This window comes from Danio aesculapii, chromosome 9 (genome assembly GCF_903798145.1).
Source record: "Danio aesculapii chromosome 9, fDanAes4.1, whole genome shotgun sequence".
NCBI classification, from domain to species: Eukaryota; Metazoa; Chordata; class Actinopteri; order Cypriniformes; family Danionidae; genus Danio; species Danio aesculapii.
Genome location: NC_079443.1, coordinates 1 through 27,500, shown reverse-complemented (window position 1 = coordinate 27,500; position 27,500 = coordinate 1). Strand labels below are relative to the sequence as shown.

The window sequence follows — 27,500 nt, the reverse complement described above, 5'->3', positions numbered from 1 at the left end:
AGTCAGTGTGCGTCACACCTGTCGGCTCAGACTGAGGCTCTGCGCAGCGGCTTCCGGGAGCAGACACGCCACCTGCAGGACGAACACTGCCGCACACTGGACACACTGCAGCAGCAGATCAGCCGGCTGCAGACACAGCTCTTCCAGATGCAGAAGGAGCCCGCCAGCACAGGTAACACACACACACACACACACACATGTCAGCACAGGTAACACACACTCACACATGTCCCCGTCCCTCTGTCCGCAGGCACAGCGCAGGGCCAGGCCGGCAGGAGGAGTGTGGAGCGGAGGCTGGAGGGGTCTCAGGTGGAGCTGCAGGCGCGGGAGGAGGGAGAGGGGATGGAGACGATTGAGACGGAGCCGTTGACCTCCACCGGGACGACACCACCCTCACTGGAGCAGCTGCTGAACACGGCACACGTCAAACACGGTACAGCAGGGCTATTCTGTTTGTCTGTCATGTGGGTCAGTCCATGAGGAGCATCCCAAACGAGGGGCCGGGGGGATCTGACCTGCAGTATGAGTGACGACACAACATATAAGAGCCCATATGCTGGATTTATACTGCTTAACACACCCACGCTGTATCCCTCAGTAATGTGTGTGTGTGTGTGTGTGTGTGTGTGTGTGTGTGTGTGTGTGTGTGTGTGTGTGTGCGCGCGCAGAGCCTGTGGTGTGGCAGGAGGAGCCCAGTATAGAGGAGCTGCGGCTGAAGCTCAGTACAGCGAGCCGCAGTGTGGAGCACCTGAGCAGCCTCCTGCACGAGACTGAGGCCACGAATGCTGTGCTGATGGAGCAGATCACTGTGAGGAACACACACACACACACACACACTCTCACACACGCACACTCTCACACACACACACTCTCACCCCCGTCTCTGTGCAGCTGCTGAAGAGTGAGCTGCGGCGTCTGGAGAGGAATGAGCAGCGGGAGAGGTCCGTGGCTAATCTGGAGTACCTGAAGAACGTCCTGCTGCAGTTCATCTTCCTGCGCGCCGGCACCGAACGCCAGGCCCTGCTGCCCGTCATACACACACTGCTGCAGCTCAGCCCTGACGAGAAGAACAAGCTGGCGGCCATCGCTCAGGGTGGGGGTGCGTCTGTGTATGCTTATGTGTGTGGGGAGAGAAAGTGTGTGCAGAGAGTGCATGTGTGTGTGTGTGTGTGTGTCTGTGTGTCTGTGTTTTCTGTCCGTCACTCAACGTGTGTGTGCATGTATATGTGTGTCTTTTTTCTGTCCTTTACTTAGTGTGTGTGTGTTTGTGTGTGTGTGTACATACGTGTGTCCACAGGTGAGGAGGAGTCTGCAGGGTCTCGAGGGTCCGGCTGGTCTTCATATCTGCACAGCTGGTCCGGCATCAGATGATCCACACACACGTCGATCAGCGAATATGAAACTCAGAGTGTGTTGTGTGTCGTGGGAATGCTGCTGGTTGTTGTTCTGTAAACTCCTCTGGTGTGTGTGCGTGTGCGTGTGTGTGTGCGTGTGCGTGTGTGTGTGCGTGTGTGTGTGTGTGTGTGTGTGTGAGATGAAGATGTTTTCTCCACAGCTCAGTCCAGACGTGTGCTCATCTGTGTGTGAGAATGGACCAATCACTGCGCAGCTGCACTAATAAACACTCTTCACTGCAGACACTGTGTGGGCGTCATGCTAATTACAGTGTCACATGAGTGTACTTCATAGTGTGTCACATCAGTGTACTTCATAGTGTGTCACATCAGTGTACTTCATAGTGTGTCACATCAGTGTACTTCATAGTGTGTCACATCAGTGTACTTCATAGTGTGTCACATCAGTGTACTTCATAGTGTGTCACATCAGCGTACTTCATAGTGTGTCACATCAGTGTACTTCATAGTGTGTCACATCAGCGTACTTCAGTGTGTAAGATCAGTGTACTTCAGTGTGTATGAAGGATATGCTGATCTTACACACTATGAAGTGCACTGCTCTTGTGTTGGTTTTAGAAGTTGTCGCAGCTTTTCCCAAAATACGTGTCCGAATAAGATCTGTCAGCAGACGTTATCCCATTTGCTGAAACACAGAGAGGTGAACCACAAAATCAGCCCAGAGTGGATGAAAACGACCCAACTGTACATTACTAATTAAACACCAAACAGGAGAAAACAACATTGAGTGGAACTAAGTTTGAATTACACACACCGGCCACTTTATTAGGTACACCTGTCCAACTGCTCAACGCAGATTTCTAAACAGCCAATCACAGGGCAGCAACTCAATGCATGTAGACATGGTCAAGAGGATCTGCTGCAGGTCAAAGCGAGCATCAGAATGGGGAAGAAAGGGGATTTAAGAGACGCTGAACGTGGCATGGTTGTTGCTGCCAGACGGGCTGCTCTGAGTATTTCAGAAACTGCTGATCTACTGGGATTTTCACGCACAACCATCTCTAGGGTTTACAGAGAATGGTCCGTCAAAGAGGAAATATCCAGTGAGCGGCAGTTCTGTGGGCGCAAATGCCTTGTTGATGCCAGAGCTCAGAGGAGAATGGCCAGACTGGTTCCAGCTGATAGAAAGGCAACAGTAACTCAAATAAGCACTCGTTACAACCGAGGTCTGCAGAAGAGCATCTCTGAACACACAACACGTCCAACCTTGAGGCGGATGGGCTACAGCAGCAGAAGACCACACCGGGTGCCGCTCCTGTCAGCTAAGAACAGGAAACTGAGGCTACAATTCACACAGGCTCACCAAAACTGGACAATAGAAGATTGGAGAAACGTTGCCTGGTCTGATGAGTCTCCATTTCTGCTGACACATTCAGATGCTCGGCTCACAATTTGGCCTCAACAACATGAAAGCATGGATCCATCCTGCCTTGTATCAGCGGTTCAGGCTGGTGGTGGTGGTGGTGTAATGGTGTGGGGGAGATTTTCTTTGGGTCCATTAGTACCAATTGAGCATGGTGTCAACACCACAGCCTACCTGAGTATTGTTCTGACCATGTGCATCCCTTTATGAGCACAGTGTCTCCATCTTCTGATGGCTCCTTCCAGCAGGATGCTATCATGTCAATATGGAGCACAATCTCTGAGGAATATTTCCAGCCCCTTGTTGAATCTCTGCCATGAAGGATTCTGAAGGCAAAAGTGGGTCCAACCCAGCACTAGTAATCTGTACCTAATAAAGTGGCCGGTGAGTGTGGATATTAATTGCCTTTTTATCTGAGGTGTTAGTAAAAGTTGTGTTTACACTGCTGCAGTCTTACCTTTGAGATGTTTCAGATCACTGAATCTGCACTTCTTACAGAGCAAACTGCTGTGCTTGTGTACCATAGGGTGATGGTTCTTCTGCAGTGGCAGGGACTACTCTCCCTGTACATCTCCACATCATCACGAATGACTCTGTTTAAAGCAAAACTCAAAGCCGTTATTTAGAAAAGCTCTTGATATTCAGTAGTGTAAATGCTGTATATCTGCACTACTGTGTACATCCTGTTCTTCCCATCTCATGTGATTAACCTGTAATTTAGCTTTAATGCTGTAAAGCACTTTGGGCAGCCTCCTGGTCATAGTAAGGGCCTCTATAAATAAAGATGATGGACTGATATTAGACACTTAGATCATCTCATTCACAAGAAACATCATATTTACACTCAAACCCTACAGGAACAGAGCTTTAATGTGGGATCCATCATGTTTGTGAGTGCTGACGCCCAGTTATTGGCTAAACAGCTTAAACAGAGTCAGAAGAAAAGGCCACAATATAAGGATGAGCCCGGATGAATGGAATAAAGTGTCCATCTGCTTTGAAATCCTTTAATCTGAAGGGCCCTTCATAGTGGCCAAAGTTGAGCACTTTAGTTTAAAGGGACATTTCAGCGGCAGTCGACTGTTTTCACCCAGAGTGCCCATCTCCTTGTGCAGCGCTGTTCTGAACAGCCTCCTCTGCTGGACACATCAGGAACTGCAGCATTCAGTGTCCAGCTTACTGATGTTTACACGCTCGGCCTCAGACATATTTACAGCGGATTTTACACACACTTGTACAGCTATCTCGATGCTCTGTCTCATAGCTGTACTGATGTATCTACAGTACAGACCCAAACCCTTACAGCAAACAATCTGCACCTCCACATCTCCACAATCCTCCATCAGCCTGGCTGATCAGCCCTTTACCTCACGGAGAACAAAAACACGTCCCCATGTGGTCTAATTTACTGGTATTGTTATACTTGTGGGGACATTTGGTCACAATGTAAAGAATACACACACACACACACACACGCGCACACACACACACACTCAACAGGGTCTGTGTGTTTGTGAATGTCTCTCTCTGCTGAATGAGTGTCGTCCTGCTCTTCTGATCTGGGTATTTTTACCAGGGTAAAATTAGTTCTCTGAGTCATGAGGGTAAGAGAGAGCGGAGTGTGTGTCCTCCCACACACACACACACACACACACACACACACCTCCATGTTGAAGCTTCAGTCCTGCTGTCTGTGATATAATGATCCACCGTCCTGCTGTAGCGCTGCTTTAAGCGGATTCCTCATCAGCATGTAGAGACTGAAGCAGCACCGAGACTCAGCTGAGATGTGTTCAGGAGAGCTGGACATCTCAATAACTGAACTGCAAATCTGCCAACGAGTGAGCAAGAGCAGAGGGTACACATTACACTAAACTAGCTCACATGAAGTGTTGCGTTCATCACATCGCAGAGCCGTAATGCATTACTTTACACTGCCACTGCCCAGCGCTGATGTATACAGCACACCGGCTGAAGGCTAACGTTGGGCTGGGTTAGGGTTTAGTGTTTAACCCAACAGGTCTGGCAGACTCTTCTGAACCCCCAGCAGGTTGTGGACAGACTCTGAGACTGACCCACAGAGACAGCAGAAGCCCACATGAGCAGCTGCTGAGGGGTTATTTACAGACACAGAGGAATGCGGGTCTGGCATCAGTGTGTGTGTGTGTGTGTGTCATGACCATCTCTTTCACCAGAGAAAACCAGCAAACACACATCACAGTATGCTTGTTAGATGTTGAACAGTATAATGAGTACAGCTGGGTGAAGGGCCCTCCGCCAGGTTTTCTCCAGGATCATCAAGGGGGCGTCCCAATCCATCAACTCAAACTGGAGATGATCAGGAACAGCAGGATTTAGTCATTTAGTGAACTTTTAAAGCTAGTGAAGAAGAAATGCAGAGAATCTCCTCAGCTAGAGTTGATCAGTGAGTGTCAGGTGTGTGTTTTTGTTTGTGTCCTGACCTCAGCTGTGTGTGTGTGTCCTGAATTTAGCAGTGAGAGGCGGAGCGTCTCTCTGTATGTCTCCAGTCTGTCTCTCTCCGCTGGTCCAGAGTCAGTCTTTGGGTCTCCATGATGGAAGCAGAAGCAGAAGCTCCAGAGCTGGACATCGACGGCCTTCAGCAGAACCAGACCCCAGGAGAACCCGAGATTCCCAAACGCAGCGATGTCAAAGTGTACAAGGAGTTCTGCGACTTCTACGTGCGCTAGTGAGTGTCTCAGCTGATTTCAGCGCTTCATCAGGAGCGGGTTGTGTGTTAAACTCATCCTGAGGCTCATTCTGAATGGTAAAGCTCTGAAAAATGATATTCTATTCATGTTTTGGGTCACTGGTGGATCTTCAGCTGTGAACAGGAGCACATATATAGTACTAACCTCATGTGTAAAGCTGTGGTGCGGCTCTGTGTGTCCTTCAGTAGAGCCTCAGGATTAATTCATCCATCACTGACTCCAGAACAGCTCTCTACATGCCCTTCTGATGGGCTTAGATTTCAGCATGTTCACTTGGCTTTAGAACGGATAGTCTTGCTCAGATCTGCTGAAAAGCTAGAGTTGTTAGTCTGAACAGAAACAGCGGCGGTCAGACACACACCAGGTCACGTCTGTCGCTCTATTTTTAACCCAAGAGCATGTGTAAACATTACTCTGCGTCCAGCTGTTCTGTTCTACAGTCATTATTGTAGAGAAATGCATAACGGAGCACTAGAGGCAATATTAAGATCCTTCATCATGATCCTGCAGCTGCTGAGAGTCAGAAAGCAGCTCGCCTCTGCACTGTAGAATAATCTGGATAATAAACCTCACACCAGCGAGATCCGGTCCAGAACTGAGGAGTCTGGTGCCCCCTGCTGAGGAGGAACCAGCTCCTGCCTAATGCTGCGGTCAGGAGAACATCTCCAGTGTGTGTGCCATGTGCTGTAGCGTAGTGTGTCCTCAGCAACATGACGACTGTGTGTGTGTGTGTGTGTCCAGCAACATGACGAACGCGCTGGCGAACGCAGTGTGTGAGCGCTGTAAGAGCAGCTTCAGTCCCACAGAGAAGATGGTGAACAGTAATGGAGAGCTGTTCCACGAGCAGTGCTTCACCTGCGCACAGTGCTTCCAGCAGTTCCTCCAGGGGCTCTTCTATGAGGTATCACACACACACACACACACACACACATTAATCTGATGTGATGACGGTGGATCTGCATCTTCTGTTCCCGCTGGTGTTGTGCAGTTTGAGGGCAGGAAGTACTGTGAGCACGACTTCCAGATGCTGTTCGCCCCCTGCTGCCGTCAGTGTGGTGAGTAGAGCAGCAGAAGATGAAGGAGGGAACAGAGGATGATGATGATGAGTGAACAGTGTGTGTGTGTGTGTGTGTGTGTGTGTGCAGGTGAGTTTGTGGTGGGTCGGGTCATCAAGGCCATGAACAGCAGCTGGCACCCGGACTGCTTCTGCTGTGAGGTGTGTGAGGCGGTGCTGGCTGACGTGGGCTTCGTGAAGAGCGGCGGCCGGTGAGTGTGTGTGTGTGTTTGTGACATATCAGGACACTAATATGTAAATCACACAGAATAAGTTAAGGAGAGAGTAAACCTGCACACGGTCTCCTGTGAGGGTCGGGTTAGGCCAATACAACATACAGTCAAAACCTGGGGAATGTCCCCATAATTCACAAAAACCAACCTGTGTGTGTGTGTGAGTCTCTGCTGAGCGCTGCTCTCTCTCCTCCACAGACCCCTGTGCCGCTCCTGCCACAGCCGTCAGAAGGCTCTCTCTCTGGGCAAACACATCTGCCAGAAGTGCCTGTGTGTGGTGGAGGAGCCGCTGATGTACAGGAGCGACCCGTACCACCCCGACCACTTCAGCTGCTGCCACTGCGGGTCCGTGAGTGTGTGTGTGAGAGATGCCGCTGATCTCTTGTGTATGATGTTGCTGATGTATGTGTGTGTGTGTGTGTGTGTGTGTGTGCTCCTCCAGGAAGGAGCTGACAGCAGATGCGCGTGAGCTGAAGGGCGAGCTCTACTGTCTGCCCTGCCATGATAAGCTGGGCGTCCCCATCTGTGGAGCCTGCAGGAGACCAGTGGAGGGACGAGTGGTCAACGCCATGGGGAAACAGTGGCACGTGGAGGTACACACACGTACACACACACACACAGGACTGTAGACATCAGCTGCTGTTTACCTCTTCATGTTCACCATCTTGTTTCTTCATGCACGCGTGTGTGTGTGTGTGTGTGTGTGTGTGTGTGTGTGTGTGTGTGTGTGTGTGTGTGTGTGTGTGTGTTTGCAGCACTTTGTGTGTGTAAAGTGTGAGAAGCCGTTCCTTGGCCATCGGCATTACGAGCGTAAGGGACTGGCGTACTGCGAGACTCACTATAACCAGGTATCAGAGCTCAGCTCAAAACACACACACACACACACACACACACACACGCACACACGCACACACGCACACAACAGTGCAGTGACAGTGTGTGTGTGTGTGTGATTCTCCACAGCTCTTCGGGGACGTCTGCTTCCAGTGTAACCGTGTGATCGAGGGTGATGGTGAGCTGCATCTGCACTGATGAGTGTGTGTGTGAGTGTGTGTGTGTGTGTATCTCCTGACACTCAGATGTGTGTGTGTTTCAGTGGTGTCTGCGCTCAACAAGGCCTGGTGTGTCCGCTGCTTCAGCTGCTCCACCTGCACCTCCAGGCTCACTCTCAGGTGCGTAACTACACTCGCTAGTGCACTACACAGAGCACACTCACTAGAGCACTACACAGAGCACACTCGCTAGAGCACTACACAGAGCACACTCACTAGAGCACTACACAGAGCACACTCACTAGAGCACTACACAGAGCACACTCACTAGTGCACTACACAGAGCACTCTTTCTCTCTTGCATGTGAACGTTCAGGAAGTCATCACTGCGGTGTTGAGCTGTGCACGCTCATGCTTTATCTGTAGTCAGGTTGGCCACGGTGTTCAGCAGGACTCTAGGGTTGTGTTTAATTTCCTCTTTTAAAGCTGAAAGATGAGCAGATCTGGCAGACTTTACAGCTCTTCTAAAGTTAAGTGTACTCTCTTTCCAGGCCAGATGAAACACCTCCCGCTTTGGTTTCATCCATATACGCTCTGTTTTCAGGCACGTGTCTGCTCATTGTGCGAGGGTGTCAGATTGTTTTCCCTAATCTTGTTGAAGTGTACTGGAGAAACTGTCTAACGTGCTAGAAAGGACAGAATCAATAGCTTCAGCTGCGGTGTCGAGCTCTTCTGGGCTGCCTGGAATGCTGAGGAGATCAGAAAGATCAGGTAGATTACTTTAGATGATCTTCAGTGCTAGTGATGGGGAATTCATTGTGTCTTGATGAATTTCTGATGACTTTATACTCTCATTTATTCGCTGATTTCAGTATTATCATGTATCTCTCTATTGAATAGCACAGTGTAGTAGATGTTTGGAAGATCATGAGGGCACTTGCGTTCTGTTTGATGTGGGACTCCTGATCATACACATCTGCACACTCAGACATGCGCCCACACTCAGCTGCAATGACCTCAAAACTATGAAGACCCTAAAACTGCCCATGAACTTCAGCTGAGCTTACAGTTGACAGCTCAAGGTACAAGATATATTGCTGGCCAGTGTTTTTGCCGATTTGCCACATTTGAAGTAGGAAGGACCTTAAATGGTCATGGGGAGGATCCCTAGAAAACCTGAGATTCTATTGGTGGTAATGAAATTGCTCAACTGGCTGTGGGTGCATCTGGGAGAGCTGAAATGGCATTAGTGGAGAAGCTGATGGAGGTGTGTTAATGTGTCCGTTTGGGTGGAGTGTTAAGACAGAAGTGTAATTAAACTGTATGCTAGCCTATACTCATGAGACACTTGAGCGACCTGTGTCTGCGGTTACTGATGCTGTAATAAACTGCTTTGCCTAAAGACTTCGGAGATCTCAGACATTATCTGCTGAAAACTTTGAGAATATTTTGCAGAGCAGAATCCAGCGGTGATCACTCTACCATATTAATAAACAGAAGATGAGTTTCTAGACCGATCAATGACCAATAAACGAGATTAAACCGTGATCTGTAATGTCATCACTCTGCTGCACAACTTCAACATCATCAATATCCATACCGTGTGATAATATTAGGTCTGATTATGTCGATGAGTAGACCCTGAGACATGCTGTATCACTCCAACACAGCCGAGCAGGTCTAGGAAGACAAGACTTCAGCCTCTTTTTCATTATCTATATGAAGATTAAAATCACCAATAATTAAGACTCTATCTGTGGCCAGACCCATTTCAGATTAGCAATCAGCAAAATCTTTTGTGAAGTCTGTGTGGTGCTCTGGAGTCCTATATACAGCTGCCAGTGTACATCTAGATGGAGATGTATGGTTTAGACAGCAGCAGTAGAGTTGTACAGAACAGAAGGTGCATCCGTCACCTCCACCGTTACCTTCAGAGTCTGAGCAGGTCTTCTCCCTCATGAGTGCTCTGTGTGTGTGTGTGTGTGTGTGTGTGTGTGTGTGTGTGTGTGTTTCAGAGATAAGTTTGTGGAGATCGACCTGAAGCCCGTCTGTAAACACTGCTACGAGCGAATGCCAGACGAGCTGAAGAGACGCCTGAGCCGAGAACAGGAGTCCAGAGACAAGAGGAAGAGGAAGCCCATGTGTCTGTGAGGACACGGTCAGTATACACACACACACACACACACACACACACACACACACATCAGCACTGATACTGAATGATGATCTGCTCTGTGCGTGTGTGTGTGATCAGTTCACTGTGCTTGTTTGCAGGAAACTCTGAGTAATCCAGCAGTGTACTGTACTGATGACTGAAGCCCAGCGATGAGCATGTACTGTGTGTGTGTGTGTGTGTGTGTGTGTCTAATCTCCTTCATCCAGCACAGAATAAAGCAGTGTAAAGCAGCAGTGGTCCAGTCTTCTGTCACGAGTCAGCTGTACAGCGGGTTGGTTAATCTCCAGTACTCCTCCAGTGTGTGTCTGATGTCTGAAACACACAAACGTGCCACTGCACACAACAACTACACAAACACAGACCCACAACCCTGAAAACACACATCACTTCAGGACTTTCCTGCTTTAAACGGATGTAAAAGCACTGCTGGTGTGTGTGTGTGGGTGTGTGTGGGTGTGTGTGTGTGTGTGTGTGTGTGTGCTGGAGCTGCAGGAGACTCAACATACCTGATCAATGCAGCATCAGAGAAAAGAGAAGCTTAATCTGATCCTGTGTGTGTGTCTACAGGAGAGAAGAGTGTATGAGCTTCATCAGCAAGCACGCACACACACACACACACACACCTTTAAAGGAAATACACACATTTATTTAGCGAAAAAATAATACAATAGGAAAAGTGGTGGAAAAACGCCATCGAAATCAAAAGCAGTACAGGTGTGTGTGTGTGTGTGTGTGTGTGTGTGTGTGTGTGGTCAGAGCTGTCCGCAGTGGTGTATGGTGATGGTGTGTGTGGGTTTGCCCTCCTTGGTGCCCATCTCTGCCAGTCTCCTGAGCACCTGCATGCCGTCGGTGACGAAGCCGAAGGCGACGTGTTTGAAGTCCAGGTGCTCCGCCTTGCGCAGCGTGAGGAAGAACTGCGAGCTGTTGGAGTCTCTGCCGCGATTGGCCATGGAGAGCAGCCCTGGACCCGTGTGCCGCACCTCAAAGCTCTCGTCCTCGAACGCCTTGCCATAGATAGAGCGCCCGCCGGTGCCGTCCTGATGCGTGATGTCCCCACCCTGCACACAAACCACACATCACAAACACACAAAAATAAAACTAAATAAGTGTGTGTGTGTGTGTGTGTGTGCGTGTGTGTGCCGACCTGACACATGAAGTCGGGGATGATCCTGTGGAATATGGACCCCCTGTAGCCGAAGCCCTTCTCCCCGGTGCACAGCGCGCGGAAGTTCTCTGCTGTCTTGGGCACGATGTGTGCGAACAGCTCCATGACGATCCTGCCGGCGTCCGCTCCGTCCACACACACATCGAAGAACACGCGCGGGTTCGAGTCTCGCGATAGCGTCTCTGCTAGCGACACCTGCGCACTGTCCGCCTGCGACACACACCGCTGACAGTCCTCAAACACACGCCGGAAGCTCGCCGCCAGATCTGCAGACTTAAACTTCACTGCCAGCTGCTCCACCTTCCCATCACCCTCTGGAGGACACAGACACACACACACACACACACACACACACACACACACAGACACACACACATCAGCTCACTGCATGAAGCACACTGCCTCAGCTTAGCTTGTGTCTCCCTCTGGGATTTCATCATCACTCATGAGAACAATCTACAGTAAGTGACTGTAGTGTGTGTGTGTGTGTGTGTGTGTGTGTGTGTGTGTGTGTGTGTGTGTGTGTCAGAGAGTGTGAGGGTGTGTGTGTATCAGAGAAGTCGGAGGTGGTCCAGATGAGTGTGTTGGAGCTGGTGTTCATGTGTGTGTGTGTACCAGCGTAGTCGGTGGCGGTCCAGACGAGAGCGTTGGCGCTGGAGTTCATGTGTGTGAGGGTGATGCCGCTGCTGATGGTATGGTTGGCGCACACCTTCAGCACCTGCTCTCTCCTCATCAGCAGCCTGTAGCTCTTCTTCTGTGGGTGGAACAGGATCTTCAGCTCGCCCACGCCGCGCTCCTTCCACTGCTGCAGCTCGCGGTCCCAGCGGTACAGTCGGCACCGCTCCTTAAACAGGATCTCCTCGTCCTCCTCGCCTGAGCGCACCTCCACCTGCAGGAGACACACACACACACACACACACCTGTCATAACATACGTCTCCATGCTTTATGCATCTACTGCTGTTCACCTCCAGGGGCCCGTAAACTGAAGTTCAACAGCAATAACATAACTTTAAGCTCTCAACAGGTCACTGCTGGCCTTTCCTTCATCATAGAGAGAACAACAGTGCTCATCTGTACCTCTGGCAGAGAAACGATGGGCTCAAAGTGGATCTCGTCACTGTGCGGAGCTTCATCATCATCACCATCCTCATCTTCATCATCTCTGCGTGTTTCAGTGCGTGACGGAGCTCCAAACACTGCTGCGCCCGCGTTTGACCAGCTGAAGTTCTCATCTGCAGGAACACACACACGGTCAGAACAGCATCACTTCCTGTTATTCCACTGTGCCATCAACATGCCCTGCTCCTGGTGTGCTCTTAAACCCTCGGATGCTCAAGAACCGCTGCTTCATACCCTCGAGACATCAGCTGCTGACCAGACAACAGCTTTCCTTTAGAGACTATGAGACTCTGTTCAGAGCATTCGTCAGACTCGCTACTCATTACTGTGAAGTGTATGAGTGGATGAGGCTCTGGTGCTCTGTGTAGTGTGTATGACTAATAAAGGCAGCCCTGCGGCTCTCAGGTTCCTCCATTACAGGGTCAGGCCCAAAGAGCGGTGCTGTCTGTGTGAGGATAAGGGCTGGCCTGACAGCAGATGATCCACTACTGTGACCCAGTGCCTGTACGTCCAGCGCAGGGTTGTCAGTATCAGTGTCGCTCTGACTAGAGTGTGGGAGATTAAGCTCAGAGGAGGAATGCATGAAGGAGGACATCTGGCCAAGGGTGAGCCAGAGCATCCACACCCAACAGTGCAATGAGTGTTTTCAGAGAAGCGGACACTGAGCATTTTCCTGCGAGGTGAAGATATCTAATGTAGCATGGCTGTACCTCTGCCAAATCTGCCTCACCACTGAGGACATAGTTTCCATTCCTCATACAGCAGGTTTCCGCTGGTCAGTAAACCTCCCCTGTTCAACAGCCCTGGAACATGAGTCTCTCTGATGGGCAACAGCCTAGTGTCGGACCACAATAGCTGCTTTGTTAACTGATATAACTAAAGGGAGCGTGTGTCCACCTGCATGTTGATGTAGTGGTATTGTATCTACTCTGGCTGATGAGGGTGCGGTAGTTGTCTGTGTGGTAAACAGAGTGCTGGTTTCCCACATCTTCTCTGCTTGCCAACCAAGCCTGACAGGTTTAGCCATAATGCCCTCTCACCTGACACAGCTCAGCCCGTCACCTGTCTACAGCCCTGAACTGTGCCATGAAACGAGTGCAGCGTTAGATCGGTCACCACGCTTCATATGTCCCTGAGTGCAGGGTTAGGGTTTGGGCTCATACACAATGCACATGGTGTCAGGGACGCAACCTCGACATGGATGAGTGTAAAGGTAATCAAAAGACTCATCACAACACGCTAGTCTGCTGATTACTGTAGGGTAGTTAGCCCTTAGCTGAATTTCATATTAGACTACGAAGAGAAATGGCTTGCCTTGACGCAGACACTATTCTGAATTTCACAACGTCACAACACAATCCTGTACTGATTTAGTGTTTGGTGGCGGAATCCAATGATTGTGCCCTCAATGAACAGCACAGCAAACAGCAGCAGTAACACGACATGTGCTGAATAAGCTTGCTGTAGCCCCTCACAGGAAGAAAGCATGAATAGCGTTGTTGAGCCTAGGTTCCGGCTCACATATATAACTCAGGCCAACCTGTGTCAAAGACAGATGAGGCGTCATAGGAGCTTCTGTAGTTGGTCACATCAACGAGATTCCCATAGTGAAACACTGAGCAAAGTTAGTAAAATAACACGCTCAGAACAGCAGAAACACACACGGACGCTAACACAACATCTGTACTCCAGCACAGCACAGCACAGGGCTGCATGAGCAGGACACACACGCAGAACACACACTATTATGCAGTCTCCAGGTGAGGAATTGAGCTCTGTGCTGCTGTTCTCACTGATCAACATTGCGAATCAGGTAAACAGGCTCACCTATCTTCCCGAAGGCGAAGTCTCCTGAGGTCTTGGCCAGATCTGCGAATGAGAATGCGCTTGCAGACGCAGATCCGAAGAAGATACCTGCCGAAACACAAAGACACAACTCTAACACACACAGCTGACCCTCAGCATAGGCTGGCCACTCTGAGCCGCCGCCGCTGGACAGGTCAGCAGCTCTGTGAACACTGTACACACATTTACACAGATAATGAGTTTGAAAAACAGATTGAGTAAATACTACACATGAACACTATACACATGCAGTGCAGGGGTCAGTGCTGTACCTGAGGGCTCAGTGGTGGAACTGGGGTCAGCGGGGGTCAATGCTGTACCTGAGGGCTCAGCTGAGGAGCGGGGGTCAGTGGTGGTCAGCACTGTACCTGAGGGGTCAGCAGGAGTTAGTGTTGTACCTGAGGTGTCAGCAAAGGAGCTGGGGTCATTGGGGGAGGGGCGGGGTGGGGGGTTAGTCAATGCTGTACCTGAGGGATCAGCAGGGATCAGATGTGCAGTGTCTGCACTGAAGCTGGTCTCGCTGCTCTTCTTAGTGGACAGGTCAATTGGAGAGCTGCGGTCAGTCTTCTGGAGCTCCACGGTGCTCCTGCTGGCCACTGATGCATCATGGGACGGCTCCAGCATGACCTGCTGACACAAACACACACACAGATAAGCAGGGGAAAGCAGCAGCAGAGTCAGTGTGGTCAGCGAGCAGTTCTCACCTGCGTTTGTGTGTGTGTCTGTGTGTCCACCTGTGTGTGTGTGCTGCTGTCCTCTGCTCGCTCCGGCTCCAGGTCTGAGTCGCTGCTGACGCCGCACAGGAATGTAGGAGGAAGGAGGAGACGCCTGGCCCTCTGCTCCTCACCTGCAGACGCACGCTTCTCCCACACCATCACACACTCTGCAGGAGCGCACGCACACACAGAGAGAGAGACACACACACATTAGTAACTCTCACAGAGGCTCTTAGGAAAGGTCATGGTCTTATAGAGATGTGGGTTTTATTTCAACAGTTATTAATTTGCAAAGATTAAAAATGGTCCAAATGGCCGCCTCGTCTGTTCTAGTGTTAACCCCTGCAGCAGAGGTGTGTTACCGTGATCATCTTCATACAGCTGTCCCTGAAGACTCCTCACAGCGCTCTCGAAATCTTCATCTGCGGGACAGACAGAGAGAAACACTGATGAGCTCAGTGTCCGTAAGTCTCTCGCTGAGCAGTTGCACACTTACACACACACACACACACACACACACAGCAGATATTACCATCCTCCTCCTCCTCGCTCGTGTATCCGGGCCGGTTCTTATAGCAGAAGAAGGTGTTTGGCAGCAGAAGTGAGGCGGCCAGATCAGCCTGCTCTCTCGTTGGCTGGCACTCGAAGATCACCTCTAGATCATCATCATCACACAAGTCCTGCACGCTCTTCTGCTTTGGCGGAGGACAGGCTGAACACACACACACACACACACACACACACACCAAGAGCGACTGTGTGAGGCAGGCAGTGTAATCCTACTACAAACACTGAACCACACTTAAACTGCGGATGCACCAACAGAACAATTCTGGGCCAACACTGAAAATACTTTAGTAAGCCTTTAACTGGTCTAAGGTTAATTACTCTGATTTGAAAAACGCTCATCTATTAAAGAACCACATTTTATCTACAATGGCATAAAATCAGACAGAACCCAGTGGCACAGGAATGAAGAACAGGACCGCCACAGATCATCACCATACACTCAGATCACAGATCAGTTCATCTGTTATCTGCTGTACTGAACTTTAATCTGTTTATAATAGTGAAACCCCCTAAACCCAATCTGCAAGGGAAATGTGAGATATGCAAAATCTACACCAATGATGCGGATGAGCAGGTTTAGTTGATGGAGTTTCTGCACACCATGCAGATCAACAACACACTGTTAGATGTTAGTGGACTGAACACATCCACAAATCCACACTCCAGCTCACACAAACAGTTTACAGCCATGTCCACTGCGTAGGTGCACTACTAAGGGCAGAAGCACACGTTTGGTGTAATAAACTCTCTCCTTCTTGGGGTAGTGCTGTTGGTCAGAAAGACTATAAACAAAGTGCTTGCGTAGCTCTTACTCAAACAACTGTGTGTTACCATTTACCGATCCCTGTGGTCAGGGGCGTAGCAACCGGGGGGATGGGGGGATACGTCCCCCTCACTTTTTGAGACAGACCATTTACAAACAGGTGATTAAGAATGTAAACTTTTGGATTTCATAGAGGAAACTGGTGATTTTAAAGCTGTTTAAATGCAGAATGTCTGTGTTTTTCTCTCATCGCCTACAAAATAAATCATTGGCTGAATTATCTACTGCTTTTCTGGACAAACACTGATGTCACGTGGCGATTTAATTGCCACATGAATCTCAGAGTATGGTTGCACTTTGCAACAATTAGCATTAAAAAGCGGTGCAAAAAACATGTGCATTGAAAATTACACTACCGAACAGCTAGAAAGTATACAGGCTTCCATAAAACCCTTTAATTCATTAAAAAAGTTATGATGCTTGCCTGAGGTGGTTTTTGGACTTTGTGTGAAAAGATTCACGCAAACTTGCAGCCACTCTAACAATGATGGAAACGCACCTAATTCACATTTGGGATTTTCAGGTTTCATTTGCAGCTTTCAGGACTACAACCCATCACAAGATTATCTTCATACAAAAACGTGTTTAATCACTGAAGAGATTATTTTTACTGACATTCCCATAGGAAACAACTGCCATCTGAACAGGGCTAGAGGTGGTGAAGAGTAACAAACACTGAAATCTTTGACATTAGATCTCATCTGTGGGCAAATAAACGCTCTATTTATCACAGAAAACCACAACTGAAGACTCAATGCAGGGAAACTGCTGCGACTCCTACAACACAGACCATAATACAGCTGAACGTTCACCTGCAGCAGACAGGAGACCCTCACAGATGAAACCCACTGGAGGCTCACACACACACACAGCTCATGGTTATTCATGCAGACGTCTGGACTGGGCCAGAGAAACGCTAAGGTTAACACTCAGACCCGCTCATGCTAAACACCTCCAGCTTTACCACAAATACCTTGGGCTTCAAACTGGGCATCTGATGTGCAGGTCCAAAATGCCATAGGATTATCTTTGAAAAGCCTAAAATCCAAACCTAAAGAAAGACTTGGGTTTACGTTCTTGAAGATCTTGCATTTATCTCAGGAACTGAGCCAAAGCCGAAACTATACAACAGAAGGAAGACGAGGACATTTCTTTCCTTTTGGGAAAAACACATAAACAAACTCTGCAACTTTTACAGCAAATTAAAATCATGATGATCGACAATTACAACTCAAACTGATTACATACTAGAAACGTGCAGGTTGGGGAGTTCTCTAGAACTAGAAACAGTATGATTGCGGACCTCTGGCAAAATGGGAGGACAGTCCTGATTTAAACCAAGAGATTTGAGTTACGGGTTATAGAATATGACTTACTTCTGGTTGGTAAGCTGAATGGAGTGCCAGTCTGGCTGGAGGTCACCGCAGAGGTCTTCAGTCTGGATTCTCCACTGTCCTCATCTGCGGTCTGGACAGGAGAAACCGCAGAATTCTCTTTCGGGCTGCCGAAGATCTTCTGCACAGAGTCTGAGCCAAACACAAACTTGGGTGGAGAGACCACAGTCTTGCTGACCGGAGTGGTAAACTCTGCTGTGGGCGTCCGCTCAGGTTTGGGACTGCTATGCTCTGGAAGTCCAGAGGGCTCTTTAGTGGTCTCCTCCAGCACAGCCACCGCCGCTGGGCCGCAGATCGACTCTTGGCTGAAGGACGCTTCTCTGGTAGATCTCGGGTTCAGCAGAGTGTCTCTGTCCAGTGCAGTCTTGGCCTCTTCAAAGACGTCTCTGAAAGTGCTGGCAGTGTCCTGCAGTTTGAAGCGCACCGCCAGCTGCTCCACTTTGCCCTGCCCTTCAGAAAAGTCAAAGGCACTCCAGATCCAGGCCTTCTCCGCACCCTTCATGGGCTCCAGCTTCATACTCGAGTCAATCCAGTGATTTGCACACAGTTTGAGCACCTGGTCTCGTCTCATCACAAGCCTGACGCGCTTTGTTTCGTAATGTTGAAGTATTTTAAGGTCTCCTATGCCTCTCTCCTTCCACTGACTGAGTGTTTTGTCGTAGCGGTATAATTTGGCACGGTGACTAAACAGCACCTGCTCATCCTCCTCTCCGGTTGAGACCTCAACCAGGTCAGGCATGGGCACCACCGGCTCGAAGTACTGTCCATCCCGCTCCTCCTCCTGAGAGGTGTCCTGCTCATCATCTGTGCCCACTGATGCCTGGCTCTGGTTCAATTTAGACGGAGACTTGGAGGGGCTGAGAATAGGCTGAAAGCTGAAACTGAAGCCTGTGGACGATTCGCCAAAGCGGAATAAACTCTTAGCGACTGTGTCCAGCTGCACAGAAGCATCACTTGCTGAGGATTTAGTGCAGCTCTTCAGCACGCCCTCCCGCAGGTCATAATTATCCCATTCTAATGCAGTGCTGGTCTCCGAGTCCAGCTTGACGATGACTGAAGATGTGCTGTCCGCCGTAACACCACTCTCTTCCTCCTTGCTCTGGGGAGTCAAGAATGATTTGAGGTCCTTGAGACCAGATTTCATTTCTTCAGCTTTCTGTATAAGGTGAGCCGTCCTGCCAGTGTTGACCAGCTTGTGAGGCGTCTGTAAAGGAATATCCAAAAGTAGCCGCTGACACTCCTCAAACTTCTGCTTGAACTCTTCTGCAAGCTCCAGCGTTTTGAACTTTGCAGCAAGTTGCTCTAAACTTGCATCTCCATCTGAAAAATCGCTGGCCAACCACATCCAGGCCCGATCGGATCCTGCGAGAGGCTTCAGGTTCATAGTGGTGGTGATCCAGTGGTTGGCGCACACCTTCAGAACCTGCTCTCTCCGCATGAGCACTCGCAGTTTCCCATTCTGGTTGTTTTTCAGCAGTTTAAGGTTGCCAACTCCTCTCTCTTTCCACTGGCTCGTCTCTGGATCAAATCTGAAGAGTTTGACCCGCTGCGAATACAGGATTTTCTCGTCTTCTTCCCCTGTGACCAGATCAACCTTATCCGGCATCTGAACGACGGGTTCAAACTGAATATCGTCATTCTCCTCTGTTCTGTACATGTCGTCCTCTTGATCGGCAGAGGTGTCTTGTTTTGAAACACTTGTGAAGAGCTGCTGGCCAGCCCCTGCGAAGCCTCTGAAAGAGGGATCCTGCTGGCCGAACTGAAAACCTTCCTGAGAGGACTTGGCCAGGTCTGCAAAGCTGAAGGTATCAGTCTTTCCGCTAATGAGAGGATTATCGTCATGAGCGCTGGTGTCTCCTGAATCATCTGAGGAACTCTGGATGGCTTCTTTCTCCTTCTCTTTGTGAAGTTCTGCAATATTTTTGAGGAGGTCAGATGCGGAGCTAGTTTGTGGCTGTGTGTCGGGCGCTTTCGTCTGAGGTTCAGTAATTCCAAACTTAAATCCTTCACCAGGCGCTGGCATTGAGAATGAGAAATTAGAGCTACTTGATGTTTTATCAGCTGGAGTGGAGGAGGACTCAAACTTAAAGCCCTCTGAAGAGGATTTCTCTGTACTCGTGCCAAACTGAAATGCAGGGCCTGCAGTGAAGCTGCTCTTAAAGCCGGTGCCGGCAGGCTGGCCGCTAGAATTGCCAAAACTGAAGCTGAAAGAGGAGCTGGACGGTGCTGATGAGGTCTTGCTCTTCATGTTGGGGTTTGCAGTCTGACATGAAACACAGTGACTAGATGTTCCGTCGTTTCTCACCAGGCAGGTATCACAGTCCCACTGCCCAGCTTTCTTCCCAAACATGGCCGCTAACCCAGTCTTTGGTGTACTGCAAGAAACACATTCAGTGGCGGACGCATCGTTCCTCACCAAGCAGGAGTCACAGTCCCATTGACCATCTTTCTTGGCAAACTGAGAACCAAACCCAGGGGTCAAAGAGAATGCTGGTGTCGGGGAGACTTTGGTGTTTTGCGGATCATCTGTAGGTACGCTCTTCTTATCAGTCTGAGAGGCAACTGGGGTCACTGCGGCATTACTTGACCCAAAATTAAAAGAAGCTGGTATTTGAGACCCAAATGTTGAGCCTTTTGTGCTTCCATCTGTGCAGGAGGTGTTCTTGGCAGAATCTCCAGGAAGTCCAAAAGAGAAGACTTTGGCAGGGGGAGGCAGCGACACTGAGCTCTTGATTTGCTCTGCAGGTTTGCCTTTAGCTGAAGGTGCCGGGCCGCCGCAGGCCACACACGCTGCAGATGAAGGAGCGTTCCGGACACAGCACGTCTCGCAGTCCCATTCACCCTCCTTCTTGGAAAACCTGATCTTAAGGTCTGACTCTTTAGATGCAACCGGAGGCTTCGGCAACGCTGAGCTCTTGATTTGCGCCGCAGGTTTGCCTTTAGCTGAAGGTGCCGGCCCACCACAGGCCACACACACTGCAGATGCAGGAGCATTCCGGACACAGCATGTCTTGCAGTCCCATTCACCCTCCTTTTTGGAAAACCGGATCTTAATATCTGACTCTTTAGATGCAACCGGAGGCTTCGGCGATTCGCTCGACTTTTCCAGCAGTGGGCCTTGTGCAGAAATAAATTTCTGAGCCTCCTCAAATTTAACTTTAAACAGTGCTGCATCATCTGCTGTTTTAAAGCGAATGGCCAACTGCTCAGTCTTTGGCATTTCATCCGCGTAATCCATGGCGTACCACACCCAGGACTTGTCAGACCCAGCATTGGGTTTTAGGGCCATGTCTGCAGTGATATAGTGATTAGCACAGATTTTGAGGACCTGCTCTCTCCTCATCAGCAGGCGAACTTTCCCAGATGTTTTGTGCTTCAGGATCTTGATGCTGCCGATTCCTCTCTCCTTCCACTCTTTAGTCTCTGCGTCGAACCGGAACAGCTTTGCTCTCTTGCAGAACATCTCCTCTTCCTCCTCTTCGCCGGTTTTCACATCCACCTTGTCAGGCAGAGGCACAATGGGCTCGAAGTGAGGGCCGTCCTCGTCCTCCTCCACATGTGTGCTGTCGTTATCACTGTCTCCACTTTTCTCCTCAGCAGCACCCAGTACTGGTTTGGCTCCACTAGTGAAGCTAAATGGGTCAGTGCTACCAAAAATATTCATTTTGCTCTGAGAACCATCTGTGAATGAAAATCCTGCGGCGTTTTTGCTCCCAAAAGTGAAGACTCCGGCCTGCTCATGGCTCTGCTTTGGCTCTGATGGCCCGTCTGTTTTGGGAGGAATATCTGAGGTCAGCAGGCCCAGTAAGCTCTCGCTGTTCTTCCTCTGGGAGGAGGAGAATGTGAAGTCACCATCATTGGACTTGAAATTGGAGTTGAACTTGAACGCAGTCGAGGTTGTAGTGGTCGATGTTGATGGAGCCACAATGACGCCCCCAAAGTGTGGAACCTTGGAGACTTCGGGAGTGAACTGCGGCCCGAGGCTGGTCCGAGTCTCCGCCTTGCTCTCGCTGCTCCTAGACGGCTGCACAGACGCCGCAGCGTTGGGCTTGGTGAAATATCCTGGCTCAGGTAAAGTAGGATTGACGGCAGGCTGGGGAACGCTGTGAGTGTAATACTCCTCGCTGTACGGGGACAGTAGAGACGTGGCTGGAGACTCAAAGCGGATGGGCGCACCGAACACCTGCTCTTGAGGGTACATGCAGGCCGGTGTGGACTGCAGCGGCGGAGTGTGTGTTTGCTGCTGGTAGCTGTACATGTGCTGCTGTGGAGGAAGACGGTTCATCCCATACACCGGGCCCTGCGGAGGAAAACAAACAATCACTGTGAGTCTTCGGATCCTTTTCTTGGTTACAATCAACAACCCTGACAGTCAACCCTTCACACTGACAGTCAATCACTCGCGTATGCAAACATGCTGGGCCTACTGAATGTCTACTGACATCCATTAAATAACAATAATTGGTTGGACAGAAACTGTCTGTGTTTTAAGACGTCATTGTAGTTGGCCTGCAGTGAGTGACTATTCCTGTTCACATAAAGTCTTACTGGAGGCTGAGCATTAGAGCAAGAGTCTCACAAATAAATCATACTGGGATTTATGCTTTCATAAACACACGTTTCCTTAGGTAGTGCTAGAGTTCATATATTAATCATCTGCATCTTTACTACAGCCAATCAGACTGAGAGAACGCAGGCAATGTGACTTATATTTCCTATTACTGCAGCTGTGGTCACGGGTGTGTAGAGGGTTGCACACAGTGGTAAATGCTGCATTACATCATTCCTGCATTACCTTTGTGGGAGTGACGTTTGCAGCCGGGCGAAGAAGATACTGAGAGTTATACGCTGGAGACTGGCTATAGTACCCAGATGGACCTGTAGTAGAGACTGAGAGAAAGGGGAGAAGGCAATGAGTTTAAACAAGCTTCATCAAGTGCTGCTTCTGTTCCTTCATTTGAGTCTGGTGTTCATGCAAAAGTGTGAGTTTGAATAAGCATGTGTGTGTGTGTGTGTGCATAAGTGTGTGTGTGTGTGTGTGTGTGTGTGTGTGTGTGTGTGTGTGAGAGAGAGAGAATGCTGAAACTGAGCAGATCTGAGACTCAGTGGTGTATGCAGGACTGACCGGTTAGAGGAACGCCATGGAAGGTCTGCGCCGCAGGAAAGCCCTCAGTGTTCTCTGGATACATGCGGTATGAGGAGCCGGTGCTGTCAGCGGGGTTCTGCCGAAGGTCATGAACCTCATTCTGCAGCAGAAAAACACAAAATATTACAGATACCATTATCACGGCTACATTGCACACACAAACACACACAGTTTTCTGCTCAGCCACTGCTTATGATTTATGCCACTTAAATTGCAAATACTCCCACTCACTTCTGCTTCTCTACTAGCTCTAAAAACAGAGAATTCAAAACAAAACATGAAAATATCTTTATTTAATGCACTTTCTAAACTCAGGGGAGATATTATTATTATTATTAATAATATCATTATTATTATTATCATCATTATTAATAGTATTATTATTATTATTATTATCATCATTATTAATAGTATTATTATTATTATTATTAATAGTATTGTTATTATTATTATTATCATTAATATTATTAATATTACTATTATTATTATTAATATTATTATTATTAATATTATTGCTGTGAGATAAACCAGTGACGGTGAGTTTGTCTGTAATTAGGGAGAAACTCTCAATCATTGTTTTTATTCTGTGGGAGAAACGAGCTTCCAGATCATTGTTAGTACCGCAGACCTCTGTAGTGTGTGTGTGTGCCAAAATATCCTTCACCTGCTGAACACACAGCAACTGGCCTCTCTCTCTGAGTGTGTGTATGAGTGATTCTGTGTGTGTGTGTGTGTGAGAGTGGGAGTAAGTCTATGCATATGAGTGTGTGTTTATATGAGTGTGCGAGTAAGTCTGTATGAGCTTGTGTGTGTGTATGAGTGTGGGTGTGTGTATGTCTGTGAGTGGGTATGTATGTGTATGAGTGATCTCTGTGTGTGTGTGTGTTCTAGAAGCAGCAGGTGAAGCAGCTGTTCTCAGGTGAGCTGTACACTGACCTTTAGGGCCTCCACCTGCTGGCACAGCATCTGCAGCAGAGACTTCTGGTCCTCGGCCCAGTGCGGAGGCGTCTTGGGGGAGAACTGCGGACACAGAAGAGTGTGAATAACCCAGCAGAACAAAAACCCAGCAGAATAACCCATCCCAGACTCACGGTGGGTCTCCTGGCAGGCGATGCGGAGCTTTTGGCTGGGGAGGGAGTGCTGAGCGTGTGCTGGGCTTCAGCGGGCCGGCCGGGGCTGGAGGTGCGGGGGAACTCCACCTGGTGCTGCTCTCCTCCATCCTCCTCTAGCTGCTGAGACACCTCCTTCAGCAGATCCAGCACCTCCTCCATACACACCGGCAGCTGCAGCACAACACACACACACAGCTCAGAGGTCAGCTCTCACACACACACACACACACACGCACACACGCACACACGCACGCACACACACACGCACACACACACGCACGCACACACGCACACACGCACGCACGCACGCACGCACGCACGCACAATACATGGCTCAGAGGTTAGCTCTCTCGCATGCACGCGCGCGCAGTGAGTAACTACCGTTAAATATCACAGAAAACCTGAGGATGACAGAGGGACACAGGAGACCAGCAGCCCAGTGAGTGAGTGTGTGTACCTTGTCCATGTCCTCTGCGCTGGCATGGGAAATCATATTCAGGTATTTCTGGAACTGCAGCAGGAAGTTGTTGCAGCGGCCCTGTGTTTCCTCCAGGCCGTTTCCTGCTTCCTCCACCAGCCGCTGGTAGATCTGACAGTGCGCACACACACACACACACACACACACACACACACACACTCATCATCATCATCATCAGTAGAGACACACACTGATGTAAAAGTTGAGCAGAACACAGACACATGAATGGTGTGTGTGTGTGTGTGTGAGTGTGTGTGAGTGTTTGAGGAGGCGGAACCGCTCAGACACAGGTGAGCTCACCTTGGCCAGCTGCCAGTAGGAGCCCACAGTGTTGATCTGCTCCAGCTGAGCGATGGCCTCCTCTGTGCTGCCCTCAATGTCCAGCAGAGCGGCAGTGCTGAGACTGACCTCCAGCTGCAGCGCACACACCGCAGCAGCCTGAAGAACACCCACAGCATTAGAGTCTCACACACACAGTATTGGAGTATCTCACACACACACACACACACCTGTATGTCTCTGCTCCTGAAGTGCGGGAACAGCGGCTCCAGAGGCTCCGGGATGCTGCGCTTTTTGCGGATCTTCTCCAGCAGGGGGAGCAGCAGCCTCCAGTAGTGCACACTGCGGCCTGCATAATCCCTCTGCTCATAGTAGGAGTTAGTGCGCTCGCCCTGATGAACGAACACACACACACACACACACACAACACACACACACACACACACACACACACACACACACACACACACACACACACACACACACACACACACACACCGGTGAAGGACTGGAATGGGCAATATGAACTTACAATTACCCATTCTGGTAACTCCTCGTGATCCCAATTACTGATATAAAGTCATATTCACTATGAAGTGTGTTTCAGATGGCCGCTGATATCGGATCCTATAGCAAAGTTGGCGACCTGGGGGTTTCACAGACTGTACCAAAATGCTGAGGACTGAGAAAGGAGTGGAATTATGGGAGTTTTCCAGAAGAAATAACAAAACGGGAGGGTGGCGGGAGAGGGGTCTGAAATACTGGAGACTCCCGGGAATAACAGGAGTGTTGGCAGGTATGCTCACACATACTCTCTGCACTCTGACCACTTCAACACTGCGTCTCGCGCGGAACACTGTCGACTAATCAAAACAGACTAGGTCATCGGTCCAATCAGCGCAAATTAGCATCACGCTAAGGAGGGGTTTGGGAACAAATTAATCGCTGAACAATATGGGAGTCAGGTAAATAATAATCAGGTAAAAATAAATGTAGATTATAAGATCATGAAAGTGACCCTGCATGCAGATCAGCCTGTTGCTGGACACCCCCAAAACCACAATATGACCCTTTATAATGCATAATAAAGGCTCTTTTATAAAAAACTGCGTCAAGCCTCTCTCCTGGACATGCACTGTCCTGCAGAGCTGCATAATCAAACACTGCAGCAGATGATCAAGCTCAAACAGAGCAGCAGATGTGGGCAGGAACACACTACAGTGAGCAGAGTTCCAGACCTCAGTGTACACTGCTATACTACCATTTCCCTTTCATTCATACGGGACACTAGAGGGCGCCCTCACGCATACCCTCCACATGCAGTTTACCGCAGAACAGACATCAGCCTCACTGCAGGATAGTACAGAGGACGGATCAAACATGAAGACAAATAACAAACGCTGGTGGTGTTGATATCAGAGTTATTATCAGACGTACCGCTGCAGCCAGATGCCGAGCCCAGTGGACGAGCAGTGCCGGCTGGAGCCCATGCTTCTCTGCACCACGCAGTGTTCCAAGTCCATGCTGAACTAGCATCCGCAGCTTAGCGGAGGAGCCCGGCCTGCAGGAACACACACAGCAGAGTCAACACACACACACACACACACACACGTACGCGCACACACTCTGGTCTGCGGCAGCACTCACTGCGCCCTCTTGTGGATGAGGCTGTATACGGCGTCCCACCACTCCCTCTGCCTGACGGTGGACAGCAGCTTCATCAGCGGCAGCGGCAGACAGCGGGGCGCGGACGACTTCCTCTCACACTCCTGCAGCTGCGCCTCACAGGTGAACACCACACCGCTCACAAACACCTGCACACACACACACACACACACACACACACAGTAGAAGTTATCTGTGGGTTAGACTTTAGTCAGCTTCAGCTCAGAGATTATACATTGACACACACATTCTCCCAGATGTGCTAGTGGTGATATCATGACTTTAAGGGAAGGTCATGCTGAGGAATCCCCTAATGGAAACACTTCTGAATGAGGAACTGGGCTGTGTGTTTCGGTCATGTGCTCTGTCTGTGTACTGCTGGACAGGTAGAGCAGTGTTAGCTGTATGTAACGCACCTCCAGGTCCAGCAGGCAGAGGGACTCGGGGGCGCTGGTGTCCAGTTTGGAGGTCTCCAGAGGCAGGCGCGGAAACAGCAGCTTCAGCCACTGCTGCAGGTCCACAGCCTGCTCCATCAACCTCCACTGCAGAGCCAACCACACCAGCTGCTGGAGATCCCCTGCACACTGCTGCACACACCCTGAGGAGAGAGAGGGAGAGAGAGTGAACACACACACACACACACACACACACACACACACACACACACACACACACACACACACACACACACACACACACACACACACACACTTCAGCTCAGCATTCAACACAATAATCCCACAACAGCTCACTGATAAGCTCAACCTGCTGGGCCTTAAAGCCTCCCTCTGCAACTGGATCCTGGACTTCATAACTAGCGACCTCAGTCAGTGCGTGTGGCCACCACACCTGAAGCAGTCCCTCACGGAGCTCAGCTGTACCACAGGGCTGTGTGCTCGGCCCGCTGCTCTTCACACCGCTGCTGACCCACCACTGCACTGACAGATTCAGCTCAGACCAGCATCAGATTTGCTGATGACACTTCAGGAGGAGCTCTGTCGACCCACTGACCACATGTATAGAAATAATCACCTCACCAGCCACAATCCTCACCGCACGTCACGCGGCACTCACGTCTCATCAAAAAGGGCAAACAAACTGACATTAAGCCTACAATCCTTGCACAACCTACACTTTCATCTGTCATCCCTCTCTCTTTTGGCAGTGCCCAATTTTAACGGGAGATTCTGAAAACCAGATCTAAATTTAGTAGGAACGATCGGG

At 49.6% G+C, this 27,500-nt stretch overlaps 3 protein-coding genes across 8 annotated transcripts in view; 2 read left to right on the top strand and 1 right to left on the bottom strand.

Annotated features, from left to right (window-relative positions):
* Window positions 1-1,636, top strand: part of LOC130234466 (GRIP and coiled-coil domain-containing protein 2) — an 11,882-nt gene extending 10,246 nt beyond the window's left edge. Inside the window, exons 19-23 of the mRNA XM_056464669.1 lie at window positions 1-172; window positions 251-433; window positions 669-808; window positions 892-1,099; window positions 1,298-1,636. The exon at window positions 1-172 is cut by the window's left edge and continues 46 nt beyond it. Coding sequence (XP_056320644.1) covers window positions 1-172; window positions 251-433; window positions 669-808; window positions 892-1,099; window positions 1,298-1,371 — 777 coding nt within the window. The 3' untranslated portion in view covers window positions 1,372-1,636. The remainder of the gene's footprint in view (window positions 173-250; window positions 434-668; window positions 809-891; window positions 1,100-1,297) is intronic.
* Window positions 1,637-4,784: 3,148 nt separating this feature from the next.
* On the top strand, window positions 4,785-10,192 carry lims2 (LIM and senescent cell antigen-like domains 2). Of its 2 annotated transcripts, XM_056465023.1 has the most exons (12): window positions 4,787-5,203; window positions 5,330-5,485; window positions 6,249-6,408; window positions 6,496-6,562; window positions 6,653-6,773; window positions 6,993-7,139; window positions 7,237-7,387; window positions 7,550-7,642; window positions 7,758-7,806; window positions 7,891-7,966; window positions 9,802-9,944; window positions 10,061-10,192. In XM_056465023.1, exons 1-11 carry the CDS (start codon window positions 5,172-5,174, stop codon window positions 9,935-9,937), a joined length of 1,188 nt encoding a protein of 395 aa, XP_056320998.1. In that variant the 5' UTR covers window positions 4,787-5,171; the 3' UTR covers window positions 9,938-9,944; window positions 10,061-10,192. The 2 variants fall into 2 exon arrangements, with proteins under 2 accessions (XP_056320999.1, XP_056320998.1); XM_056465024.1 differs by lacking the exon at window positions 5,330-5,485 and having other exon boundaries at window positions 4,785-5,203.
* A 394-nt stretch (window positions 10,193-10,586) lies between these two features.
* ranbp2 (RAN binding protein 2) lies at window positions 10,587-26,870 on the bottom strand. 5 transcript variants are annotated; one of them, XM_056464633.1, is made up of 22 exons: window positions 26,693-26,870; window positions 26,259-26,425; window positions 26,049-26,172; window positions 24,842-25,003; window positions 24,633-24,770; window positions 24,312-24,443; window positions 23,834-24,025; window positions 23,679-23,762; window positions 22,722-22,842; window positions 22,392-22,486; window positions 17,579-21,896; window positions 17,176-17,253; window positions 15,342-15,521; window positions 15,172-15,231; window positions 14,798-14,976; window positions 14,561-14,723; window positions 14,366-14,461; window positions 14,076-14,162; window positions 12,207-12,361; window positions 11,743-12,016; window positions 11,107-11,441; window positions 10,587-11,020 (listed from the first exon to the last, which is right to left on the bottom strand). In XM_056464633.1, exons 1-22 carry the CDS (start codon window positions 26,807-26,809, stop codon window positions 10,715-10,717), a joined length of 7,563 nt encoding a protein of 2,520 aa, XP_056320608.1. In that variant the 5' UTR covers window positions 26,810-26,870; the 3' UTR covers window positions 10,587-10,714. The 5 variants fall into 5 exon arrangements, with proteins under 5 accessions (XP_056320608.1, XP_056320609.1, XP_056320610.1 ...); XM_056464634.1 differs by having other exon boundaries at window positions 14,561-14,720; XM_056464635.1 differs by having other exon boundaries at window positions 14,828-14,976.
* Between the last annotated feature and the right edge of the window lie 630 nt (window positions 26,871-27,500).

What these genes read in the sequence shown, in the direction of transcription:
- lims2 (XM_056465023.1), top strand. Translation starts at nt 5,172, where the DNA reads ATGCAGAGAATCTCCTCAGCTAGAGTTGATCA. An exon ending in TCCAGGGGCTCTTCTATGAG is followed by an intron (nt 6,409 to 6,495) that starts GTATCACACACA and finishes GGTGTTGTGCAG; the next exon opens with TTTGAGGGCAGGAAGTACTG. An exon ending in GGAAACAGTGGCACGTGGAG is followed by an intron (nt 7,388 to 7,549) that starts GTACACACACGT and finishes GTGTGTTTGCAG; the next exon opens with CACTTTGTGTGTGTAAAGTG.
- ranbp2 (XM_056464633.1), bottom strand. Translation starts at nt 26,809, where the DNA reads ATGGAGCAGGCTGTGGACCTGCAGCAGTGGCTGAAGCTGCTGTTTCCG. An exon ending in CTCGGCATCTGGCTGCAGCG is followed by an intron (nt 25,004 to 26,048) that starts GTACGTCTGATA and finishes TTCGTTCATCAG; the next exon opens with GGCGAGCGCACTAACTCCTA. An exon ending in CCTACTGGCAGCTGGCCAAG is followed by an intron (nt 24,444 to 24,632) that starts GTGAGCTCACCT and finishes GCGCACTGTCAG; the next exon opens with ATCTACCAGCGGCTGGTGGA.